Here is a 25,403-nt window from a genome sequence, read left to right on the forward strand (position 1 = left end):
CACCATATTTTTTGTTTTATTTTTTTCACAGGTACTTGGGGTAAGAAATTACATTTGTATATATATACTATCACATGACTATATAGCTTTTTTTTTCAAAACCTGGCTGTGTTGTTTCACAATTATTTTTGCTCGTGCTCTTTTACACGTCTAAAAATAAATCAAAGTTTTCTTTTCTTCTGTAAAACTTTGCCAATCAAGAGTTGTATACAACACAAAAGTTTGCTTACCTTTTTTTTTCAGATAAAGATGCAGACGACACTCTTCATTCAGTAACGCTGTCTGTTTGCAATAAATAGTTAGGCCTAGTAGTTATCTCCCTTTCTTTTTGTAGATTTCCGGGGAACATTTTCCCGCGTTATGTTTGAACATCTCTTTTAGCATAACGTAACTACATTTGATTAATTAAAATAGAATAATTAATTTGATACCGGTCGTACTACTTTTTGATTGCAAAGACTACACATTAGATATCTATCGTAAGTAACTTACAGTACAGTACACTGCAGTAGGCCTAAGTTCTTACTCGTTTGCTGCAAACAACTCTAAGCTTATTTACTGTACTGTACTGTACAGTAATGCACCCAGACGAAACAGTGTGGTTTGGAACAAATGGAATTAACATTAATAGGTTGCTTAGTCTATTAGTATAATGAGAAAACGTATCCGTTATTTTAAGTATTCGTCAGTGTGGATATTCCGTAAATATAGACACGCTAAACATACGTGTTCAGTTAAGGATTTCGCATTACGTGTAGTAAGTAACATATACAAACTTTTGTCAGCCAATCAAATTGCTTGAAATAGACACACCTCCAAACTCAGTTGTGTAGCTTAATGCACTTGTAGAGGTCGGAGCAGCATTGAAACTAGGCTAACGGCAATCTTGAGTAGTGCAACCGCTCATTACTGTTCTTGTAAGTGTACAGATATCTGCCATTACAGTGTGCCGACAGGTGAGCATTTGTTTTTACTTACATGCGTCTTTGTTTACATTTGCTCCGTTACTGCACCTAACAGACTATTGACAGCATTGTCATTCTAAACAAGTGCACGTGTCGTGCACCGCCTGTCTAGTCTGAAAGGGTATCTTAAGATCTTGATACATGCAGATAAATCCCTGCAAGGCGGGTTTTGAAAAGCTAGTATATCGTCAGAACCCTTCGAATTACATACCGTACGCGTCATGTATCACTTTTAGTCAGCTGTTATGAAGCATTTCCAAGTGTGAACATGCAAATGTAATTATGTATACAAATCTGAAGGAATACTAGTGTGCAAACCATCTAGAAGTCTAACATGTACACCAACTCTAAAACTCACAATTATCTTCCAACTATCTGTAGACATAGGGCCAACTACCAAAAGATATTAGACACATTTTAATATCAGAAGCATCTGTAAGAAAGGGGACGGACACATAATTAAGTGAAAAACTATTGCATTGACAGTTCTCATTTTTGGTTTGCAAATTAAAGCACATGTAAGACGAAGAAAAAAGAAAATTTTAATATTCTTCCCTTGGGCTCCAAAGCCAATAATGATTATATAACAAGGTCTCAGATCTTTGATGTTATGGTTCTCGAAGGTACTGAAAATCTTTTGATTACAAATTTCTCACTTAATTATTTTTTTATTAGAGAAAAGAAAGAACTGAGCAACTGTACATGTGAAACTAGCCTGGACAAAATAAATACCGGTAAATAAGAAGTTTGTGGGTATCATGTAAGATTACTTTTGAATGTTGTATAATTATCTCCCTTGATAGCCCCCTTAATATTTTTCTATCCTATAAAGTTTAATCCAATTACAAGGAACGCTGCCATGTCTCGTTTGCTTGAAAGAGTTTGTTTCAAACGATTTTCCTAAATTTTCTTATTGTTTATATGTTTCAGAATAAATCCAGCAGCCATGAGTGGACCTAGGATAAACATAGAGGAACCGCGTTATGACCAGAACACGTATATGGGCCGTGCAAAACACTTTGTGATAACAACAAACCCCCTCAATGTCCTGGCCACTAATGCACAGCTAGATAAAGCCAAGTCCATCGTGGAAAAATACAGGTAATTTTCAGACATAGCCAGTAACCCAATAGCATTTATTACTTCTCATCTTAGGCAATTCACCGAATTTTGGTAGAAATTTATTGCTATTAAATATTGTATAATGATTTTAATTGTGCAGTCAAAAGATGGCTTTGGGCAAGGTCAGTTACATTATAACTTACTGTATTTATCAGCAAAGAAACTGCTTCTTCATTTATGTGGAATCATCAGTTTGAAAAGTAATCATACCTTAATTATATAAAGTGGTTCACAAATGACCCACTCCCTCCCGCCCCTCCGTCTGTTATTACTATGAGTCATCCTACACATGCTTTGTTGCTATGGATATGTGTAGCGGAACTGGACCGGGTCGATCATCGGCTACCAGGTAGCTCAATCGGTAGAGCATCCGGCTAGTGTTCGGAGGTCCCGGGTTCGAACCCCGGTCTGGCCGTGCATTTTTCCACTCCTATTACATTTGGTGCCGTGACCAAACCTTGTTTCAAGTGAGGTGAATACTTGACAAGGGGATACCCGAACCTGGGTTGTGAGTTGTGAAGTCTTCTGGGTCGAAGACTTAAAAAAATAGGAGGGAAGAGTGTAGCGGAACTGGACCGGGTCGATCATCGGCAACCAGGTAGCTCAATCGGTAGAGCATCCGGCTAGAGTTCGGAGGTCCCGGGTTCGACCCTGGTCTGGCCGTACATTTTTCCACTCCTATTACATATGTAGTGCATTATTTTGTGTTTAAGTGGACATAAGCTCAATACCTTATTAGGCATCTGTTTCTTTTCTTTTTGACTGGTATATGAAAAGATAATTGTATTGTCACATGGGAATTCTATTTAAATATCGTATGAAAATTAAGAAAAAAAAACAATTGAAATAGTTTGATATGATTGAAGATTCAGTTGTTGTCAGAAATGTTCAAAAAGTTTTTAAAAAATGTACAATCAAGAGCATCAGTGAATTATTTTCATCAACAGGCCAGGCCTCTAGTTTACAATTGATACATTATGATGTAAATTTTAATGTTTTTTGTTGTTCCTTCTCAGAAAGGGAGAAGATTTACCTGGAACATCAGAGGATGATATTTGGAGAGCTAAACAACTCTACGACTCTGCCTACCATCCGGACACCAAAGAGAAGATGATGCTGATTGGTCGAATGTCAGCCCAAGTACCAATGAACATGTGTATAACAGGATGTATGATGACATTTTATAGGTAGGCATTCAGTACAGTCACATCTGTACAGAAAAATACTAAATGTTGGAGTCAGATCACCAACATGAACATGTTTTTCTTTTTTCTCAGTGCTGGTATTTAATATCTATGAAGTTACAGTACTGTTGAACAGATTTACAAATTCAATGTTCAATACAAATTACAGATAACAATGAAATGCCAGGATATTATTAATCCCCTACCGGTGAAACCTGGGGGACTATTGGTTTCCTCCCTGTCCATCTGTCCGTTCGTCCGTCCATCTGTCAGTCTGTCCTCTCAGTTTTACACACTTTTTTAAGCCATGCTTCAAGGTATGATGTTGAAAGTTGGTATGTAACTTCAGTACGAGTAGCTACAGATAAAGTTTGAGTTTCAGGGTTTTTTAGGTCAAGGTCAAGGTCACTGTTACTATTTTATCAGGGGGTGGTAGGGGACTTGTACTGCTTTAGCAATACTCTTAGAATGCTTGTTTATCATGAACCCTCCACCACAGCTGTTTATATTGTAATGGTACCTTGCCTTGTAGAACTTCCCCAGCCGTTATATTCTGGCAGTGGTTTAATCAGTCCTTCAATGCTGTTGTCAACTACACCAATAGAAGCGGAGAAAACCCTGTCCCCATAAGGTAAGTATTATCCCAGTAAGTTCAATCAAAATTTATATCAGTATCCCGAGTCAATGCTTCCCAACCTGGTATTCCAGAGATGAACGATCATACCCTACCATATGTGTTCCTATGTATATCTAGAGATTTTACTACCATAGAATCTGGATCCGTTAAAAGGACCCATTCCCCTAAAGAAAATTCCCAAAATAAGGTAAATTTTTCAAGATTAAAAATATGGTTGATGTGAAAAGACCTCAGGCAATTTTGAATAAATATGGAATGAAATAAAAAAAAAAAGAATAAAGGTAATATCTACTAAGAATATTTTTTTTTTTTAATTTCTCTTTCCTCTGTTTTCCCAATTCCACATTTTGTAGCGTAAAGAAAACCCCAATTAAATGGACACTGGATCCAGACAAAAAAAATTAAGGAAAATCACTGATATCATTATTATGTGTTACAACTTTTGTCAGCATTTGGATGTCAGCATCATCCTTGAAATCTTACATCTCCACCCAATGTGTTTTATATGGATAATCTTAATAATGTTTTAACTTTATTAAATTTCATTCCAAATACATTTATAGCTATACTGTAAATGGAATCAGTATTCACTATTTTACATGTTTTTGTTAATTTAAAACTGTAAAAAAGCAGTAAAATGTATAAGATGCCATGCCACTATATTATAACAGTTTCCCCTGATTTCGTTCTTTCCTCAGTCAACTGGGTTTGTCCTATGTGTTAGCGTCGGGAGGCGCTGTCGGAACAGCCATGGGCATCAAAAGCCTAGTCAAGGTAAGTACAGTCACGCATTAAGTTTGTTACCGAGGAATTTATTTATGAACTACCCCAGCTGTTTATATTACATGTATTATAATGGTATTCATTTATCAGAAAAAATAAGAAAGAAATAAAATATAAACTATAATGTTCCCAAAAGTTTTGTGATTCAACCACATATTCATCAATCTCCTGTATACATTCTGGTAACCGTGGCAGTGAATAAACAAATGAATTATTCATTTCCCATCCCTACTGGATGGTACTACAGGGACTCTGGCTCATATGTTGTAATGTTACTTATTAATGTAGCAATTAGTCTATGCCTGGTAATAACCCCACCCATACCAACAGCTGGTAATAGGGGTTGTTCCCGGAAAACATATATGGGACGGGGGGAAGGCACTTTAATAAATTACATGTGATGGCGGCCGGGGTGGGTTCAAATTAGAATCACATCTATGGGTTGGAGGGGTTTGAAATAAATTGATTCTATTGTTGGGTTATTTGATGGGTTTGTACCATTTTTATGCTTCTTTACGTTGATACCATTCACAAAAAAGTGGATATGTGGGAGGGTCATCAACATTTTTTAATTGCTTCTTCCCCCGTCCCATTCACAGTATGATTTCCTGGCACGGCCCAAAGCCCATCTATATGAACAGTAGTTTGGTAAAATTGCTAACTAATGCTATATACTACCTTCAGCCGGAGTTTAAGCTCTTGACCCCTGGCAGGATGAATACAATATTCAATTTCTTTTTCCTAATTTCTGTAGGATTTTATTTAAATAATAACAATACATGTTCTAATAACATTGTTATATGTAGGATGTGATTATAGAGACACTACCTTTCCAGAAAGACTTGTAAAAATGTCTGCCTTAATCTTTTGATTGTTGAGATACATATTCAGTGATACTTGGTGATAATATTGTTCTGCCTGTTTTTCCAGACTTTCCCACCTGTTGTTGCCCGACTTGTACCATTTACAGCTGTAGCCTCGGCCAATTGTATCAACATTCCCTGTATGAGAAGCAGGTAAGATAGCCATCCACATAATAATTACTGTTTAATCTTATTTACCAATACTTTAAAACTGAACTGAAGGTTTGTTATCACTTTTTTGTCCCATAAAACTTTCACAAAAATCTAATTTATTCTGAAGTATAGGCGCCAAAGGAAAGCTGTAATTTTTCTTGGGAAATTTTTTACTAACATCAATGTGTATTTGCTCACACAGTAAAAATCAACATTTCCTAATTTGAATAAAAAATTTATTAGACTAACGTGAAGAAGTGGACTTATGACTTTTAGTTGAAATTTGGTCCAGATCTTCAGCTTATACGAAACAGTGTAAATGAGACATATACATTTTGTCATGTTTATAGTTTTTGAGTTACAGAGAAATAGCTGTGTATATCAAGAACATGAATGTGTATTATAATCTTCCAGGGAACTCATGGAGGGTATCACTATAATGGACGAGGAGGGTAACAAGTTAGGAGAGTCCAAAATGGCCGCCAGGAGTGCCATTGGTCAGGTGGTTCTCTCGAGGATAATGATGGCCCTACCAGGAATGAGTATGTACTAGACTGTATCTGTCAAACAATTAATTTCTCCTCATTGTCTTCCTGGGAGGCAGCAAAGTTTATTCCATGTGACTGAAGTAAAAACGTCCTTGAACAAACTGTTCATGTTAATGTTACCTAAAAAAAAAAGAATTACATTTACCAACAAATTTGAAGCAGCATGGAATTTTTTTATAATTTTGTACAAAATTGATTTTTATCTTCAAGATATATTTTATCCCAATCCGCAAAAAAAATGAAGAAAAAAAAAACAGAAAAAAAAACAACTTGTTCATGAAGATGTCTATTTTGCTACCCTGCAAGGGATTTCATCACGCTAGATATTTCTCTTTGTCCAGGTATGATCTTATTTTCACATCACATTTGTTAATTGAAAATTAATGGTAAAATATTTATTGTCTTCATATATTATTTATATAAAAATTGCTTTTGAAACAAATATGTTTGTTTATATTTTCAGCTATTCCTCCGTTCATCATGAACCATTTAGAAAAGAAAAGCTTTATGAAGGTATTTCAGTCTCAAATTATGTGTTTGTAATTTCCACACAAGAAAAATCTTCATATCCAAATACTACATACCAGGACGTTCAAAACACAATTATCTTACCACCTGTCATATCCACCACATAACAATCTGTTGTTATAGAATCACATATGTCTGCGTTTCCGAAGAATTATGTTTCCCCCGGGAAATATGCGACTTTCTACTGTGAAGTTATTGTGTTAGCAAGAAACCTAGCTTGAGCTGGTATCTGGTAAATTAAACATTTCCAACTTGAGTCTGGTTTGAATGATAAATAAAACCTGTATACATGTAACTGCCACTGTCGACCCTCTGAGGTCCTGGAAATAGATTCTCTGCCTGTTTAATTTGTGTCCATTTCCTTGTTTTACAGAAAATGCCATGGCTTAATGCTCCGATCCAGGTTTCCCTCGTTGGATTTTTGTGAGTACATATTTCACATACAGTGCTTTTACTATGGACTTTTCGGCATTGATAAAGAACTCAATTCCTAATTCAAATTGACAAAATTTTTGATGCGCAAAATGTACCGATAGATTTTTTTCAGCATTTTCAGCCCAATAAAGTACCTGTGAAAATTACATAGGTGCACAAATTACATGGTTTGTACGGTACACATATCACACATCAAAGCCAAACTCTGCTGCTTAATCTTCACCATTTTCTAACCAAAAAGACAAAGATGTCCCATAACAACCATGTTAAACAAAGCCTTGAAACATCTGAAGTAATTGATCCATGGTTGCAAACTATGCTATGGTAGACATTAAGGTTTATTAATCAACTATTTTCAATAAATTCTTGTAGTATAAAAATTATTACCAGAACTTATCAGTAATCTAATTTTTTTTTTCAGTCTGATATTTGCCACACCGTTATGCTGTGCTATGTTTCCCCAGAAAAGGTGAGTTTGGAATTTTCCTTTTGGATATCAGAATATGATATATTCTTCTCTCTTTTTCCCCTAAAATAAAAAATAAAAATGGAGTTATGTGTTGGTTGTACTTCTGTGGAATGGAGGCAACAATGTTTCAGATACTGGGATGCTGTTATTTCTACTGGTATTCCTGTCCTTGAGAGAAAATCAATTTTAAAAGAATTATTTTAATAATGAATATTAAGATATACTCTTTAGACTCAAGCTGTTATTATTGTCCAGATATAACATAAGTATTCAAGTTGATTATTGAATATCAAGACATGGCAGCGCTGAGCATATTCCGTTTCTGCATACAGGTATTAAGACTGTCTTTGCTGAGTTTGGTCATCCTCTGATATATAATTCTGTATTTTAAAAGAAATGAGTTTAAAAAGACTTGTGTCTAATGAAACGATTAAATATTTTGTGTTATTATTCTTTTTCAGTTCAATCAGTGTGAATAACTTAGAGCAAGACTTAAAGGACAAACTGAAGTCGCTCCCAAACCCTCCACAACGAGTCTACTTCAACAAGGGGCTCTGAGGTGTAGTCTGAGTAGCTGTGGGACTCCTGTCCATCACAAGGAAACTTACCGGTATATTATAGTGCTAATGAAAGATAATGTTAAATGTAACATTTCTAGTGAGAATCATCATGAAAATTTTAAATATCAGATAATGTTGTCAAGGATGCTGTGTTAATCTTTGATATAAAGGGAAAACTTATCAGATTGAAAAGTGTGTAGAAAGCCGTACAAAATCTGTGTGACATACATGATACCAGTGAAGCCTGCTATATTAAAGGTTGTTTTTGTTCTAATTTTCATTGAGCATAAGTGATAGTTCCTTTTTTGAATTTGGGTTTCCTTTAAGTTATTTTCTATTTTTTAAGGAAAACCTAAAAGTTTGCTATTCATCCTAAATTCAAAGGCAATGTAAACTTTAAAGTCTTGAAAACTGAAAATTAGTCATCAACATTAATACCACTTTTGTGTATGTTTTGTTTTGTTTTGGACAAAGCCCTAATTTTCATTATAGTATGTAGGTATGCGATACTTCTCAGAAATTTCCATGACTTTCCTGAGATGTAGCAGTTCATGAAAGTTCTAGGAAATCTTTTGTTAAAACAATTCCAACTAATCGCCTGATAAAAAGTGGTTATACTTATAGAGTGTGTACCAATGATGATCTCTGTACTCAGGTTTAATACATACTTATCATAAAGAAGTAGAAATTAGAAGATAGACATATATTGCAATTGGTCAGTCGCATTCATACCACCACACGATCTACAGCTGTCGAGTATATTAGAGTTATCTCCCTTGTTTGAATTCTTAGTACATGTAATATAAACAAATCAACTTTTTACTGATCATGAAGAAAATTCTTCATCTTTCTAGCATGGAAATCTTTTTGGAAAAGAGTTATTTTGATAGTAAGCTATAGCATGCTTTGTAGTTGAATTATCTCCCTTGTTTGCTTTGATTTGTGTTATAAAACGAAAGTAATCATATATTTACACATCATGAAAGATATTCTTCAGCTTTATAAGTATGAAAGTCTTTTTGGAGAAGAGGTACATTTTATATTAGTCTATAGCACACTTACTTGCTCATAACACACAGACGCTTTTACTTAAAAGACTATAGAAATCAGTCAAATAATTGAGGCTTTTGTTTCAGTATTCCTCTTTGATGACCACCGTAATAGAGTACTCTATATGACGTCATGATAAGTGAGTCTGTCTGTCCCTGTAAGCACACTCCTACCTTTATCTTGGAAAGAGTATTGGCTCATTTAAATAAAGTCCATAAAAAGGTTGTTATGTGAATGCAGTCAGACAGCTCTTCATGAAGAGATGGTCAGGCTTAGCACTGTAGATAATCAATTAAAAAAAATGACCAACACTGATTTTGATTGGAAAGACATATCTACCTGGTAAACATATCTAAATATAGATTGATTAAACACATTCCTTCTCTATGATTTTGTAAGGGTACAATGTGCTTACTCGACCAACAATAAGCACCCCCCCCCCCCCCCCCCCCCCCCCCCCCCCCAATTCCCCTAGTAGGATAAAAAGAGTAACAATAGGCTCCCATGTGGAGATTGTAAAATATTGAATAAACTTGAGATTGAAAATGATTTTTTTGAATGATAAAGATATTACTGAAAATTTGTATTTAGATTCTTAACTACTAGCTAATTAAAAAAAAAATACCTAGAAAACGAACTTTTTCCTTAACTACACTGAATGGACGTTGGTTCTTTGGGGATTTCCCCACTTTAATCTTAAAAAAAGAGCTGTATTTGTTGTGAACCAGGTAATAATTTATGTGTTTTATGTATATTTTACACAAATCCTCATTTCATTAAGGGGTCTGTTCTTGTTAAGGTACTTGTGGCCCTGAACTGTCAATAATCAATTTTTGGTATCATTGTTTCCTGTTCTGATATGAAGCTTAAAGACAATGAACAAGCCTGATCAAACTCACTGTTGAAGACAGACATACTGACTTTGTCTGCTTAGAACATTACCTTACCCAGAAATACCAGTTGATATTAAAGACAGGAATTATGCATGTAAAAAAATGAGGATTTTTAACAGAAAATGTTCTGAGTTTTTCATTTAATATTGCTAAAATGTTTGACAATTATATTAATATAGGCTTTTAAATGTATATTATTATATATAGTTATGAAGTTGTTTTTGTGTGACAATGTTTTGATATCACTATACACTGTTATTTTTACCACATGTTAATGTTTGTGATGTATACAGCTCGGTTGTCTCATATCGCACACCTCAGTAAGTCACAACATACCTCAGTACACATTTAGTCGTCACAAAACCTTATTTCTCAGTGGTTAAAGACCACACATCTCCGCCAGGGTTTTAGTATAGCCAACAGTACGATACATGGTATATACTGTACCATATTTATCCAGTAATAAGCCCATATCTGGTAATAAGTCCATGCCTAGTAATAAGCCAATGCCTGGTATTAAGTCCATGTCTGGTAATAAGCCCAATTCTGGTAATAAGCCCATGTCTGGTAATAAGTCCATGTCTGGTAATAAGCCCATATCTGGTAATAAGTCCATGCCTAGTAATAAGCCCATATCTGGTAATATGACCATGTATGATAATAAGCCAAAGTCTGGCAATACTCCCATGTCTGGTATTAGCCGCTGTCTGGTAATAAGCCCATGCCTGGTAATATGACCATGTATGATAATAAGCCAATGTCCGGTAATCAACCCATGCCTGGTAATAAGCCCAGTCGTGTCTATTGCAGTTCAGTAAAAATACTGACAAATGTTTCATTGTAAACCCATCCCTACTAGTCAGTAATAATATGGTGCCCCCAGACTTGTTACAGGATAAATATGGTAGGGAGTTTATAATTATACATTTCATTTGTTTGTTGGTATTGTTATTATGAAAACATGAAGCTTAATAACATGTATTTTTTTACATGGTGTAAACTTTGCAATACATTGATATGATTACATCGAATGGTTGTTAGTATACTTTGTTGGTTGTTAGTACACTTGGTTGGCTGGTTGTCAGTTCATTCAATGAAATTTAGAAAAACCCTGCTTCTCTATTTCTTAACCAAAAAGGGTAAGTCATTAGCATTTTTATATGTAAAAAAAATAATTTATGTTTTAAAAAATTCAAAGCAATGCTGGGTGCAAATACCATGTAAGCCTACACTTTTATATGGATTACATTGTGTATACAGTCAGTTTACATAAACTTACCGTTTAAAACTTTTACCACTAGGGTGGGTAGATTTCAGTATCACCTATCTGTGTGTAATAGGAGTAAACTTGAATCTTAAAGTGGGGACAGTTTTAAAAAAAGTTGGCTATGAATGCCTTTTAATAGAAAATCACAGGCCCGTTTGTTCATATAATACACCACACAAAGTTTAACTGCTATTCTCCGAAGAAGCTAACTACACCTTTGTATGGAAATGAAATGTTAAATACAAAAAAATATATCAGAGAAGGCCTACTTAGATTTTTTCAATCTTCCCTATTTTTTTTATCATGAAAAATGTAGCACCTGTCATCTGAAGAATTCGTTTTTCCATCCTTCATTAGTTGTCATAATCCTATTTTGCAGCTGTATATTTCATTTTTAAAAATTTTGAATGAGGGTGTATTCTTTATTATATAGAGCTCCTAACATCCTCATTTATGTAAACATGTATAGCTAAATGAGCTTTTAAAGAAGGAAATGCTTTACAAAAAAAAAAAAAAAGATGCATGAACATTTACAGCTAAATTATTACAGGTCTAGAGATTGTCTCAGGTGGTTTTCAAGCAAATCAAACAGGTTTCTGTTTACATATGAAACATGTGAAACAAAAGATGACTTGGGTGATAGTTAATATCTTACTAGAATTTTCCCCAAATGCTCATATATCGTCAATGCTTGATAAACTCCAGTAGCCACTACATGATGTATATTAGAGAGAATCAATTATTCTGTGTGATATAGTCACAGGTTCTGTATCTACTCTCTTTGAGAGAATCAATTATTCTGTGTGATATAGTCACAGGTTCTGTATCTACTCTCTTTGAGAGAATCACTAGTCCTGTAATTTTTATTTGAATTTATTTTAGTCACTAGTCTTGTATAGTCTTGTATTCATGTGTGAGGGTCAATATTTTACTGTAAATTTGTGTGTGATTGAATTGTATTTACTAGCTCTAATGTATCCTTTGTGAGATAGTTTATTCACTGAGAGAGTCACCATAGCATGTTGTATTCTGTGTGGCCATTAGAGTTAATAAAGATGTTTTCTGTGAGAGTCAGTAACCAACTGTTATGAGTGAAAATTACATGTACATGTACTACATGTAGTTCAGATATATTTTGTGGAAATCTCTAGTCTGCAGGATTATATACGTGAGAGTCAATATATCGGTTGGAATCTTTGAGAGTCAATATTTTGGCTGTAATCTGGGAGAGTCAATATTTTGGCTGTAATCTGTGAGAGTCAATATTTTGGCTGTAATCTGTGAGAGTCAATATTTTGGCTGTAATCTGTGAGAGTCAATATTTTGGCTGTAATCTGTGAGAGTCAATATTTTGGCTGTAATATGTAAGAATCAATTTGTTGTCTGTAATCTGTGAAAGTCAATATATTGATTGTATTCTGTGAGGTCAATATACACTCTGTTCTGTGAGAGTGAATACATTGTATGAGTGTTTAAATGTTCACTGTATTTTATGAACATACTGCTGTGTCTTTGAGGGAATCTGTATAACTTATACACATGTCACTAGCAGCTGTATTCCGCCTGGCAAGAGTAAATATTTTCACTGCATGTTGTATATGATTGAGATTCCTTTTCAGAATTTTTCGCATTCTCTAAGAGTCCCTACAGTTTTTGTATTGTATGAGTCAAAACATGTTCACTATTTTCTGTGTTCATGAGAGAATACCAGCCGAGTCAATCCATATGAGCCTATGCGAGTCAATATTTCACTGCAAGAGTCAATTTTTCACTGCGCGAGTCCAAATTAGCTGTAAAGTGTGCATGTGTATTGAGTGGTTCACTGACGAAATGAAGTGAAGCGTGGTACTATAAAATATGCATTTTACATTAAAACATTATGACTTTAGTGTCGTATTGATTATTTGTTCAATAAGTAATATAAGCCATGGTGTAGGTGTAGTATAGTCTGTACAAATCTATCTTGTTACTTATTCAAAATAAACCAATCAGAAAACTCTCTCACAGGAATTGTCTCCTTAGTCACTCGGCATACCTCTTGGTTTATCCTTAATCACTCGGCATACCTCTTGGTTTTTATCCTAAATCACTCTGCATACCTCTTGGTTTATCCTTAATCACTCGGCATACCTCTTGGTTTATCCTTAATCACTCGGCTTACCTCTTGGTATATCAATACTCACAGTTCCCGTCTTATTTAACCCAGACACTACAAACCCTGTAGTTTTAATCACACAAAAATGTAAATTGCTTTTTAAGAGCTGTGTGGTGTGGGAAAGGTTGTTTTGACAGTTTAATCCATATTAAAACTGACTATTGAAATCAAAACTCGACATGTTCAGATTGGTTAGAAATGTCCATTCTAATTACAAATTCATTACACAGACATGTAACTGTCTGTTCAATTTATCTTCCTCCGAGTATTGCTTTCACTTGTGAGCAAATTAATAACCTCGTCTCCCAACTCCCAACACCATACATAATTCTCGGAGATTTTAATGGGCATAACAGCCTGTGGGGCTCTCCGAACACAGATGAGAGAGGAAGACGTATTGAGGAATTTATAGATAAAAACAATCGTGTCTTTTAAACAATAATACCCCAACATAAGTTGATGATAATCTGTGAAGTTAATTAAGTTCATAATGAGAAAAAGACAGAAACACAACATGAAGAAGAATGCGCGGTTTTAACGTGAATAGAGTGATACTAATTACCGACAGGTACGAGAAAATACAAAAAAAAAAATCGCTAAATTACTGCCCCCCCCCCCCCCCCCCCCCCCTTTCGATTGCAGATCTACAGGGGGGCTTCGCCACCCTGGGACCCGCTGGGCGGCCCCCAGACCTCTCGAAAAAAGGAAAAAAAAATCGGCTCGCGCCTACGGCGCTCGCTTGGTCACTTAATTACTGGACCCCCCTTTCGAAAACTCCTGGATCCGCGCTTGATCCCGAATTATTGGAATGTGCTATATTCATTTTTCGCGGAGGCTTAGACCCCCTTGAACCCCATATCAGGGCACTGCCCTGGACCCGCTGGGCGGCCCCTCGGACCCCACAAACAAAAATCGGCTCGCGCCTATGGCCCTCGCATTATTACTAAATTACTGGACACCCCCCTATATCTACACCCTGCTACAGGCTCTCGTACCCACATCGACCTATCATTATGCCATCCATCCATTTTACTCGATTATTACTGGAGGGTAAATGATGATTTATGTGGGAGTGATCACTTCCCTAATTTTCTTAAGAATATTGAGACCCCTCTCGATAAACCACTTCCTCGATGGAATGTGCACAAAGCAGATTGGGCCCAATTCCAACACCTGTGCAACGTGTTGCTTACTGTAGAACAATTTACTAACATCGATGACCCAATTAAAACATTCAGTGAAACGATTACTTCTATTGCCACAAAAACGATACCAACGTCCGTTCCAAAATCTACAAAGTTCCTTTTATCTGAAGAATCTTATCAATAGATCCGGCCGGAAGGCAGCTCTGAGACGATTCTTGACTTCCCCTACAACTGAAAATTACAATAATTTTAAAATTTCGAGGCGAAGGCTCGGCGATCTATTAAGTCCGACAAAAAAAAAGAATAGCTGGAAGAAATACATTTCTAAAATATCTTCAAACACATCATCTAAAAAGATATGGGATCAGATACGAAAAATAAGTGGAAAACAAAAAAAAAACACCACCAGCATCCCATCTTATCAACAATGACCAAATTTTCTCTTCTACATCTGAAATTGCAAATGTATTTGCCAAAAATATAGCCCAGAGTCCATCCGCCAAAAATCACTCCAAAAAATTCCAAACTTTCAAAAAAGAGAAAGAAAAGAAACGTCTTAACTTTAAATCATCCAACACAGAAATTAACAACAAGCCTTTCGATCTCCCGGAGTTGCTTGAATGCTAAAAAGATCAAACGATTCAGCAGCTGGGCCAGATGAAATTCCGTACCAATTCCTGAAACATGTACCAGAATCATCATTACGTTGTCTCTTATATATTTTTTTATCAAGTATACGCTTCCGGAAAGTTCCCTTGAGTCTTGGAAGGAATCTACAATTATTCCATTTCCAAAAAACCTGGTAAGGACGCTAATGAACCAAATAATTATCGCCCAATGTCTCTAACAAGCTTCATCTGTAAAACACTTGAACGGATGATAAACACTAGACATGTTTGGTTCCACGAATCCAATAATATTTTGAGTCCACTCCAAAGCGGATTCAGAAACCGCAGAGGAACGGTAGACCATCTGGTCAGATTAGAAACCTTCATTCGAGAAGCTTTCGTAAAGAAGGAACATCTTGTTGCTGTGTTCTTTGATCTGGAGAAAGCATACGATACTACATGGCAATATGGTATCATGAAAGACCTGTATGAAATTTGTGTACGTGGGAATCTCCCAAAATTTATTTCAAATTGCATATCTGACAGACATTTTAAAGTTCGCGTTGGCTGAACTTATTCCGAATCAGCCAAACAGGAAATGGGAGTCCCTCAGGGTGGGATCCTTTACGTAACACTTTTCGGTCTGAAAATCAACAGTATAACTAAATGTCTCGGTATGTCAACTGAAGGGTCTCTATTCGTTGATGACTTCTTGATCTGCTATAGATTAAAGAACATGCACGCTATAGAACGACAACTTCAACAATGTTTAGGCAAACTACAAACATGGTCAGATGGAAACGGCTTCAGATTTTCCAGATCAAAAACTGTCTGCATGCACTTCTGCCAAAACGAAAACCACATAATGATCCAGATCTAACATTAAATGGTAGCAAAATTCCAGTTGTCGAAAAACTAAATTCCTCGCACTAATTTTCGATTCGAAACTCTTCTTTGTTCCACATATTAAACAACTGAAGGATAAGTGCTCAAAGGCAATGAATATTTTACACGTACTATCCCATACTGACTGCAGTGCGGACCGTGATATGCTCTTGGGCCTTTATAGGAAACTTGTTCGATCAAAACTCGACTACAGCTCCATCGTTTATGGATCGGCATGCAATTCTTACCTGCAGAAGTTGGATATATCCTATCCATAACTAAGGATTGCGTCTTGCACTTGGTGCTTTCCGAACAACACCAGTGCAGAGCCTTTATGTAGAGGCAAATGAACCATCTTTAAATGACCGAAGGAAAATACATGGCCTACAATATGTCGCCCAATTAAAGACACAAAAATCCTGCTTTTCGTCTTGAATCCGCAATACCGACACATATTCACTCAAACCCAAAAACTCTTACCAACATTTGGCATAAGAATCTCAGACTTTCTACAGGAACTTAACATAAGTTTAGACAACATAGCCCAATACACCGTATCTGATGTTCCACCATGGCTTGTCGAAACACCTGATTTTAAACTTACTCTGCATGAGAGGTCAAAGTCGAGTGCATTACCCAAAGAACACAAATCCTCCTTTCGGGAGTGCATTACAGATTTTCCTGATCATGTTCAGATCTACACTAATGGCTCAAAAGATGGTGAAAAGGCCTCTACAGCATGCTACACCGATAACCATTGTTCTTCAATCCGCTTACCCGACAGTGCCTCTATTTTCTCTGCTTCTCTCTCTGTGCCATCGATTTGGCCCTCGACCATATCGATGAACACCGCATTAAAAAGGCAATCATTTGTTCCGACTCTCTGTCTGTCCTTCAGAGTTTACAATTACGAGATCCTAAGAATACACTTATACAAAACATTGTCTTTCGAATTTCTTATATCTTAAAAAAAATGCAATATAACATTACTTCCGAGCCATGTCGGAATAAAAGGTAACGCACTTGTTGATCGGCAAGCAAAACATGCTTTAAATCTGCCAGAGACAATTATCAAAATACCATATACAGATTTCAAATCTGTCATTGGTACTGCCATTCGAAGTAAATGGAAGCAACGTTAACGCTGGTCACTCGAGACGAGCAACAAACCTTTTAATGTACAACCGAAACTGAAAACATCCACTCCAAGTCGGAAGGATCGTAGAGAAAAAATGCACTTTTATATATGTAAAAGTCACAGAATGAGCAAACTGAGCAAAACTATATGCCCGGACCATGCAACAACGGGGACATATGCTGGCTTTGTGGTTTTGTGCCATGTTAAACTTCTCTCTTCGGAATCATAATCTTCACATACGATAGCACTAGTACTGCATCTACCAAACTCCAGACTGCATTACCAACCCAATGATTTTACGATTGCCTTCGGATCATGGACAGACTTTCAGGTTGGAGTCTCAGTACCCACTGTGGATAATGTTGGCTCGCCACGTCTAACGTTGTTAGCGACTATCTGGTATCAGGAAAACATTCCTTTAAGTTCTTTATATAGCCCCGGAGGGTTGCCGTATACATGCATGGCAATTCTAAATTCTAAAATTGATCCAATATTCGATAATATCAAATTTATTTTAGTTTTGATTTTCTTGAATTCCATATAATTTCCACCCTTAGACCGCCAGTTAAGAACACAAGTTTATTTCCTAACTATTAAAAATTTATCAAATATCCGAAAATTTTATTTAAATTACAGGGAAATGCACTTTTTCGTTTTCACCTTGATACCGGCTTAGGCCTAATATTTTTTCCCTGACTTTACAGTACCTCTGGATTTCCATACTTCCAGTCCATCGTATCACCGAACAATCATAAGAAGTCTAATTATAAACAACGACGTGATGTAATTATATTCTTACATCTAGCCAGGAAGACAACAGCAATTTTTTTTTTTAAAATCAGGTTTTGGTTGATATGCCACTTTTTTTTTTTTATTTTAGTAAGAAAATAACAAAAATCCCGAAAACGAGGAAGCGTCACCCAATATGAAAGAACTGCCATGCGGGTTTATCCGGTATACCACCACTTGTACGCGGTCGTTGTCCTGAAGCGACAAGATGGCTGTATGGGAGGTCGACATCTCGTGTGTGGACATGCCTGTCGTAATCTGCATGTTCACCATTTGGTCGTTTTTCACGATTTCTGTGTTGACGAAATCATTCTTCCCTACACCCGTTGACCAGGAGAACACATATATTCCGGACACCCCGCACGTGAATATCCCAGTGTTTGAATCGTATCTGTTGCCCTCGTTCGTCAGGACGTTTGGGAAAGTAAGCGTCATACCCATTCTTACATCTATAGTCTGGGTAACAGTCGCGTAGAAAGCAACACGATCTGAATAAATAAAGCCAACGTGCGTTATTACTGAACATAGTATGTATTTATAAGTGACAGTAAACAAAAAGTGGGTTCTCATGTTTTCAAAAGTAAATATAAGTGTTTTTCTTCTTAATTCTGCCTTTCTCTATCGTTCAATAACTCAGTGGTTGCTATAGAGTCTAGCCAAATATTGCGGACGTATCACTATTTTTAGATATACAAAGGACCAAACTCACAAGCTCTCATCTGAAGATCCTACGCCATTCTACCAAATGGAGTATTAACCAGACTGAACTCACAAACTCACATCTTAAGATCATACGCCACCCTAACAACTGAGTAGTAACCAGACTAACCTCACAAACTCACATATGAAGATCCCACGTCACTCTAACAACGGAGTAGTAACCACGTCATTCTAACAAATACAGCATTAACAAGACGAACTCACAAACTCACATCTGAAGATCCTCCGCCTCTCTAACAATTGAGTATTACCCAGACCGAACTTACAAATTCACATCTAAAGTACCTACACCATTCTAACAAATGCGGTTATGAATTTGCTCTATGTTCGGTATAAAACGGCGAGGTCACGATTAATATGATTCTATTTCAAAGTAGATGTTTTCACCGCTGCTAAGTATCAACTACTATCCCGCTATTTGAAATCTGTCGGACTCCATGACTTCAACGTCATTTTAGCGAAATATCTAGACAATAATTGCTACCCTTGTACTTTTAAGATCATAGCTGCTTCCTATCGACGCAGCAAAGGAGAATTTCTCTTTAGCCCAATCAGAGGGACATCATGCTGATAAACCAGGGGTCTCGAGTTCGATCCCTGGTATAAATATATTTAAGAATGACTTGGTCCTTTCTCTGTTGTTGAACTTTTGTCGTCATATAGCCTGACAATATTGGAATAAAAGATACCAATGACGTCATGTCATTCAATACAATTACCTGATATAATTGCGGTAGCTGCCTCTCCTTTCTGACCAGGTTCACCTTTCGGTCCTCGTGGTCCAGTATGTCCCATGATGCCTTGCGGTCCAGGGGGCCCATTATCCCCTTTCTGACATGTTGATACTCCCTGCGGAGTACTATATTGTTGTGCTATTGATCCTGCTTTCCCTTGCTGATTTGTTGAAGCTGTGCTCCCAAGCTGAGCAGGTGACCCCGTGTTTCTTTGTTGCAGTGTTGTGGCAGTCGCTTGTGTTGAAGACACTTTTCCTCCAGTTAAACCAGTGGGCCCTACGAGAAAACTTATATTAATCCAAACATATAACACATATATATTGTTGACAAGCCTTCTTTAACACTAGGCTTGAATTCGATATGAAATAAATCTTATCTCATTAGACGAATACTTTTCATTCTACTATATTTATTTCACTTGTTGCACATCCAAATTATGTATCAGACCCAGCACTGACACGTGGCTAAAATGACTTGATATACAAAAAGATGGTTACACTTGAGGAACGCCTGGTCTTATTCTAGTATTCTAATACATACATGTTAATCTAAATTTAGTTCATTTGTTCTTATCTTGTCATTGTTATATGTCGAATCTGAGTTACAATTCTGATTTTGTTACAATCTATCTTCGGGAGTGACATGACAGGGATACGTATTGACACGGCGGGCGGCGTTGATGAAGAAAGCACATGCCGTTTCTACACATATGTTCCCTTGTACCTATCCAGCCATGATATGTTATAACTAACAATTTTGAAAACTTATTCAGGATTAAACTCATAAAACATGGTTACCGAACCCCAACCAGTGACGTACTGATGTGTAATACTCACCTGCGACAGGGTTACCGAACCCCAACCAGTGACGTACTGATATGTAATACTCACCTGCGACAGGGTTACCGAACCCCAACCAGTGATGGACTGATGTGTAATACTCACCTGCGACAGGGTTACCGAACCCCAACCAGTGATGGACTGATGTGTAATACTCACCTGCGACAGGGTTACCGAACCCCAACCAGTGATGGACTGATGTGTAATACTCACCTGCGACAGGGTTACCGAACCCCAGCCAGTGATGGACTGCTGCAGGAGTGGCAGTGCTGGTAGCTGTAGCTGAAGAACAAAATATTAATTTACTAGCTCAGGCTAGTTAAGCTTATTGTTAAGATTTGGTACAGTTGACCACCCCAAGATAAAGGAAATTGAAGGACTTCCCTTGAGCTAAAGAACCTGGGTTGTGGTTTTCTTCGAGGGCTAAGACATTGTGAAGGAGGGAGCAGTTGAAAAGTGGATAGTATAGGTCACCTTAAGCTTATTAGCTCATTCTAGCGAGAATTTCCCTTTTTCTGAGTAATAGGTTGGCCGCTCGAAGAGCAGGAGGTCGCTAGTTTGGGAAGTGGATTTTTCATTACTCCTTCATGTTACATCAGAACACAACTAGTATATTTTGACCTTATAAGATATTTAGACCCGGTCGTGTGAAGACTGTGCACATTCACTAGAGGCTAGGGATAGTTTCAAAGTACTTTCACGAAGAAACGGACTTTCAAAATAGAAAATGTTAATCTGTCTCTGTAACTGCCACTATCATACGCGATTTTCCCACAAAATGGTTTATCACTTGTGAACAAACTTCCTCTTCTGCATATATATTTTTGTTTTGTCTTCACCAGTATCTGGTTTTACTCTCTATTTTTAAATCGTATCGATCAGTAATTTATTTTCTGCTACCTGGATTTTACGCGACGGCCAGGAAGAAGAAACCATCTCTCCCGAACTTTGTGTTGCAATCCTTTTGTTTTCTGGCACATCTACCCCTTTTGCGGTTATAGATTTATCAACTGCAAAGTTTTATTTATTTTTCTTGATACTTCAATTTCGCCTTTTATTAGAATTAGAAGCGCGGGATATCAGATAAGGAATTCTCACCTGTGACTGGGTTACCAAACCCCAACCAGTGATGAACAAATGGAGGAGTAGTAGAGGTGGTGCTTTCAACAGTAGCTGAAGAAAATAATATTAACTTATATACTTATAATATACCAACGTGAGTGTGGCATAGCGAACTGTTATGTTAATTGCAGTTCACGTTTTCTTCATCAGATTCATTATATCAAATTATGTACGGACAAGCTTTACTTGTTTACACATAGTGTTACTTTTGGGGGAATTCACTTATCTGAGAATAATGATTGAACTTAAGAATAAAACTAAATCTAAGAAAAGGCAACTCTTGACAACGATGGCGACAGAAAAACGCTACCTGGTTGACAGGGATGATGATCTGTAATAAGAAAAAAAGGTTCCCCATAAAACAATTTTGTCAAGTTTAAATGCTTTGAATTTTGCTTCAAAATCTTGGTAAAACTGCGAAAATTTGAACCATCGATTTTGTCTAAGTACTAAATAAGGAAACGTTATTGTTACCTGGTGTCTGTGTGGACACTGGTTTAATATGCAAGTGGTCACTTAAACTAAAGGACGGTTTATATTCTGAAAAAGTGTAAATATTCCATTTAAGACATTCATTAAAACGTCCCAATCTCCTCAATCTCAACTAAATTCAGAAAAAACACTACCATTAATTGTAATTTGACAGTGACTATGGTTTATATTAAGATGTTTGTAATACAGGTGTAATTTCTGACACAAGCCAACAAAATAGGTATACGAAATCCATTTTTTATGCAGAACTTTGATAAAATTTCATGTCTTACATAGTATTGCTGAGCGGATTTATCGATACTCTGATACAAAATTACACAAGAATATTCTTTGTAAGAGGATTTCTCGACGAAGAGAAATACATTTGCATTGTACTATTGGTATGGAGATTATTCTGTACAATTAGATTGAGGATTCGAACCACTTACGTGCCCATCTGGAGCCATGATTGAGAGGAACGTCATTCTTTGCATCACGTCTCCTTTTAAACATAATGTATATATTTTGCTTTAGTAGATACTTCTATATGTTTATCAATGGACATTAAATCAAATGTATCAAGTTATGCAATCATAACGTATTGCTTCAAAATAGGCAAAACTGCTTGTTAAATGTCTGTTTCTTCGCCCTCAGAATTACTGGAGGGACCTAGACGGGCGAAAGATATAATGTTGGTGTACTATTTGTACTTTTAAAGAAATATTCTAGAAATTACTACTTTTGAAAACAAATTGATAATTAGATACGGTAGAACCAAATCATAACACAACTGTTTGTGTCCTTCTAGGACTCGTCAGTGATGTTAAGGGCCTTTAGTGTTGACACCTAAGAGGCAACCAAAACTAAATATAGGTCAAAGGAAGCTGGATCGAGTGATGCAAAAGTTTCAATTTCAAAGTTTTGAACGTAGGATTTCAAAAACAAAGAATACAGACATTATAACAAAACCAAACTCAAAATCGATTACACAGGGCAAAATATAAACAAGCAAACAAATAAAATAGAATAGCATGGGTACACCTGAAAGAGAACAATGAGAATAAGACCAGATGCTCAGGAATAGAAAGCGTCTTCTTTACCGATGATAACCTTTCATATCAATCTAGGTCAAATCCAGGTTGCGTCACCATCTCAAATGAGAGTTATGGTGATAATAACGCCACCAATAGGTAATAATCATGCACATGTGACTTCACATCAAATGAGATCATGAAGTCGACCACAATATTTCCCCGTAGTCTTCATTAAATTGCATCTCTTAAACACGTGTGATGTCAATTTCTCCGTCAGTAGTTGACAGCTGTCACGGAATCGTGAAATGGCCTTGAACATTTAGTACATGTGTTCGTATTTGGAAGGATTTAGAAGTGTTTTTCCTTTGTCATTCTCTTGGCGGATAATGATCTTTCGTTTGATACCAATGATGTTTTCATCAATATTGGGAACTCACAGTTAGTGATGTGTCTTCAGTAGAAGAACCTCTCATTCACAATATATACAAGGAATACAATCGCTACAAATGCACCAGCATGAACATATATATTCTAATTCATCTATTTCATTAGTCGTTGCCATATATATATATACACGTTCGTTTATTGCTTGACAAAACTGTCTGAAAAAAACATTTTATCATTAGTAAGCAGCGAACCTTGCAACAATATTTTGGAACTGAATATTCTGGTATAGCTCAATTTTATTCTTATTGTATAAGCTTTCTATTCTAGTAAAATCGAAGTTTATACTCTGTCGTAAAGATGAGGTAAATTGACTTACCCGTGAATGTTGGTTTTTATCTGCAGATTTCCATAAAGCTTTTTTAGATGATCAATCTTTTTTGATAGGAACTTATTCTTCCTTCTTACGTCCAAAACTTCTCTCTTCGTCACTTCATTCTGTTTTCTAACGTCTGCGATTTGTTTTTGAAGATCACGAATGATTCGCCCGTCGTCCTCCCGCCACGACTGGTACTGCTGCTGGATCGCATCCAGACTGTCTCTCAGTTCCTGTAACTGGTCAGTGTGAACACCAACACACAGGCTCGCCAATACAACGGACAAGACAATAACACAATTCATTATCACAGTGGGGCGGCTAGGTAAGAGTCATGGACTATATCTACATAACGTCAGATAAGACGCCCACATTGCCAATCAGTTCGTAGATGTAAGAAAGAATGGACAAAGTCGTGCTATTCCCATGATTTTGATATCGTTTCCTTGATGTCAATCTCCAATAGAAACATACATTTGTAGAGATTGAAACATCTATTACATAAAGGTATTGTATCTTTCAATATCAGTTACAATAGTTTGATATTTAGGGTTTAAGATTGGACTACAATAATTAGATATTTAGGGTTTAAGTCTATACTACAATAATTAGATGTTTAGGGTTAAAATTTGGACTACAAGGGAATGCCTTCATATATCTTATAAATCAGATACATGTATGTACATAAACTAAATTTATATTATATTATACCTTAAGTTATAGAAGACAATTAAATATAACCTTTTTTGTAAATAACGTATAACAATGAATTTCAGCAAACACGGTTACGGTAAATATGTCATTGTCAGGCAGTGACAATTTACCAGCTAACTGTTACGACTAATATCAGCCAATATACAACACTCCATCAGCTACATAGTTACAGTAAGCCTCGTCGAGGAAGGATCCTGCATCAGCCACATTGCAGTAGTCAACGCCGTGGAATTGTATTACGCCAGCTACAGGTACAATTAGGTAATTGCTCAAATTTAGATATCAGTAATGTGATAAAAATAACTGCATGAAATCTAGTACAGTTTGACCCAAGTTAATGAATTTATTTCCTTGTGTGAAAGGAAACTATGCATGTGTTCGATGCATTTTGATACATCAGGTTCTTATTTTGAGAACAAGACAACCCCGTATTTGACCTTGATTAAAATGAATGTCGTCGATGAAGCAGAAGACACCTTATCCTTTCGGAACACGTGACCTTGTTCCTCGTATACCTTTAAAGGTGCCTGAACAACCTTAACCTATGGCATGTTTACTGGTATCACAATGCCGCAACACCCACAGGTAAACATACACAAACACGTGCAATTAAGCATTTTAGGATCATTCTGGTACCAATTACCATTTCACATTAATGAATGAATTCAAATGATGAGTTATGCAATAACATGATACAAGAAGGAAGTACGTCATATTTCCTTATTTTTACTTACGCCTACAGTGGAATAGAATGTAATATGTTTTGTCTTTTATGATAATAACACTGTATATACTGATGATCTGTTTATCTGCGATGTGTGATAGGCGACGT

General features: G+C 36.4%; 2 protein-coding genes and 1 long non-coding RNA gene across 4 annotated transcripts; 2 read left to right on the forward strand and 1 right to left on the reverse strand.

Annotated features, from left to right (window-relative positions):
- Nucleotides 1–824: 824 nt before the first annotated feature.
- Nucleotides 825–9,760, forward strand: LOC117339343 (sideroflexin-1-like). The gene is made up of 11 exons (XM_033900882.1): nt 825–956; nt 1,896–2,066; nt 3,104–3,274; nt 3,804–3,902; nt 4,607–4,682; nt 5,622–5,707; nt 6,122–6,249; nt 6,719–6,768; nt 7,157–7,206; nt 7,640–7,687; nt 8,149–9,760. The coding sequence occupies exons 2-11, from the start codon at nt 1,912–1,914 to the stop codon at nt 8,243–8,245; spliced, it is 960 nt and encodes a 319-aa protein (XP_033756773.1). The 5' UTR covers nt 825–956; nt 1,896–1,911; the 3' UTR covers nt 8,246–9,760.
- Nucleotides 9,761–9,763: 3 nt separating this feature from the next.
- On the forward strand, nt 9,764–13,458 carry LOC117339344. The gene is made up of 2 exons (XR_004535174.1): nt 9,764–12,220; nt 12,276–13,458. It is a non-coding gene; the product is annotated as an uncharacterized LOC117339344 (long non-coding RNA).
- A 4,753-nt stretch (nt 13,459–18,211) lies between these two features.
- On the reverse strand, nt 18,212–24,168 carry LOC117338772 (complement C1q tumor necrosis factor-related protein 2-like). Of its 2 annotated transcripts, XM_033900095.1 has the most exons (8): nt 23,861–24,168; nt 22,513–22,565; nt 22,067–22,132; nt 21,903–21,923; nt 21,569–21,643; nt 20,684–20,752; nt 19,617–19,907; nt 18,212–18,665 (listed from the first exon to the last, which is right to left on the reverse strand). In XM_033900095.1, exons 1-8 carry the CDS (start codon nt 24,160–24,162, stop codon nt 18,265–18,267), a joined length of 1,278 nt encoding a protein of 425 aa, XP_033755986.1. In that variant the 5' UTR covers nt 24,163–24,168; the 3' UTR covers nt 18,212–18,264. The 2 variants fall into 2 exon arrangements, with proteins under 2 accessions (XP_033755986.1, XP_033755987.1); XM_033900096.1 differs by lacking the exon at nt 22,067–22,132.
- Between the last annotated feature and the right edge of the window lie 1,235 nt (nt 24,169–25,403).

Source organism: Pecten maximus, chromosome 12 (assembly GCF_902652985.1).
Source record: "Pecten maximus chromosome 12, xPecMax1.1, whole genome shotgun sequence".
Taxonomy (NCBI): Eukaryota; Metazoa; Mollusca; class Bivalvia; order Pectinida; family Pectinidae; genus Pecten; species Pecten maximus.

Excerpts from the sequence above, each read along its gene's own strand:
- LOC117339343 (XM_033900882.1), top strand. The coding sequence starts at position 1,912 with ATGAGTGGACCTAGGATAAACATAGAGGAACCGCGTTATGACCAGAAC. Across the intron at positions 3,275-3,803 it reads TGTATGATGACATTTTATAG|AACTTCCCCAGCCGTTATAT; the intron begins GTAGGCATTCAG and ends CTTGCCTTGTAG. Across the intron at positions 6,769-7,156 it reads AAAAGAAAAGCTTTATGAAG|AAAATGCCATGGCTTAATGC; the intron begins GTATTTCAGTCT and ends CTTGTTTTACAG.
- LOC117338772 (XM_033900095.1), bottom strand. The coding sequence starts at position 24,162 with ATGAATTGTGTTATTGTCTTGTCCGTTGTATTGGCGAGCCTGTGTGTT. Across the intron at positions 22,566-23,860 it reads ATAAAAACCAACATTCACGG|GAGACGTGATGCAAAGAATG; the intron begins GTAAGTCAATTT and ends TATGTTTAAAAG. Across the intron at positions 18,666-19,616 it reads AGCTACCGCAATTATATCAG|ATCGTGTTGCTTTCTACGCG; the intron begins GTAATTGTATTG and ends TTATTTATTCAG.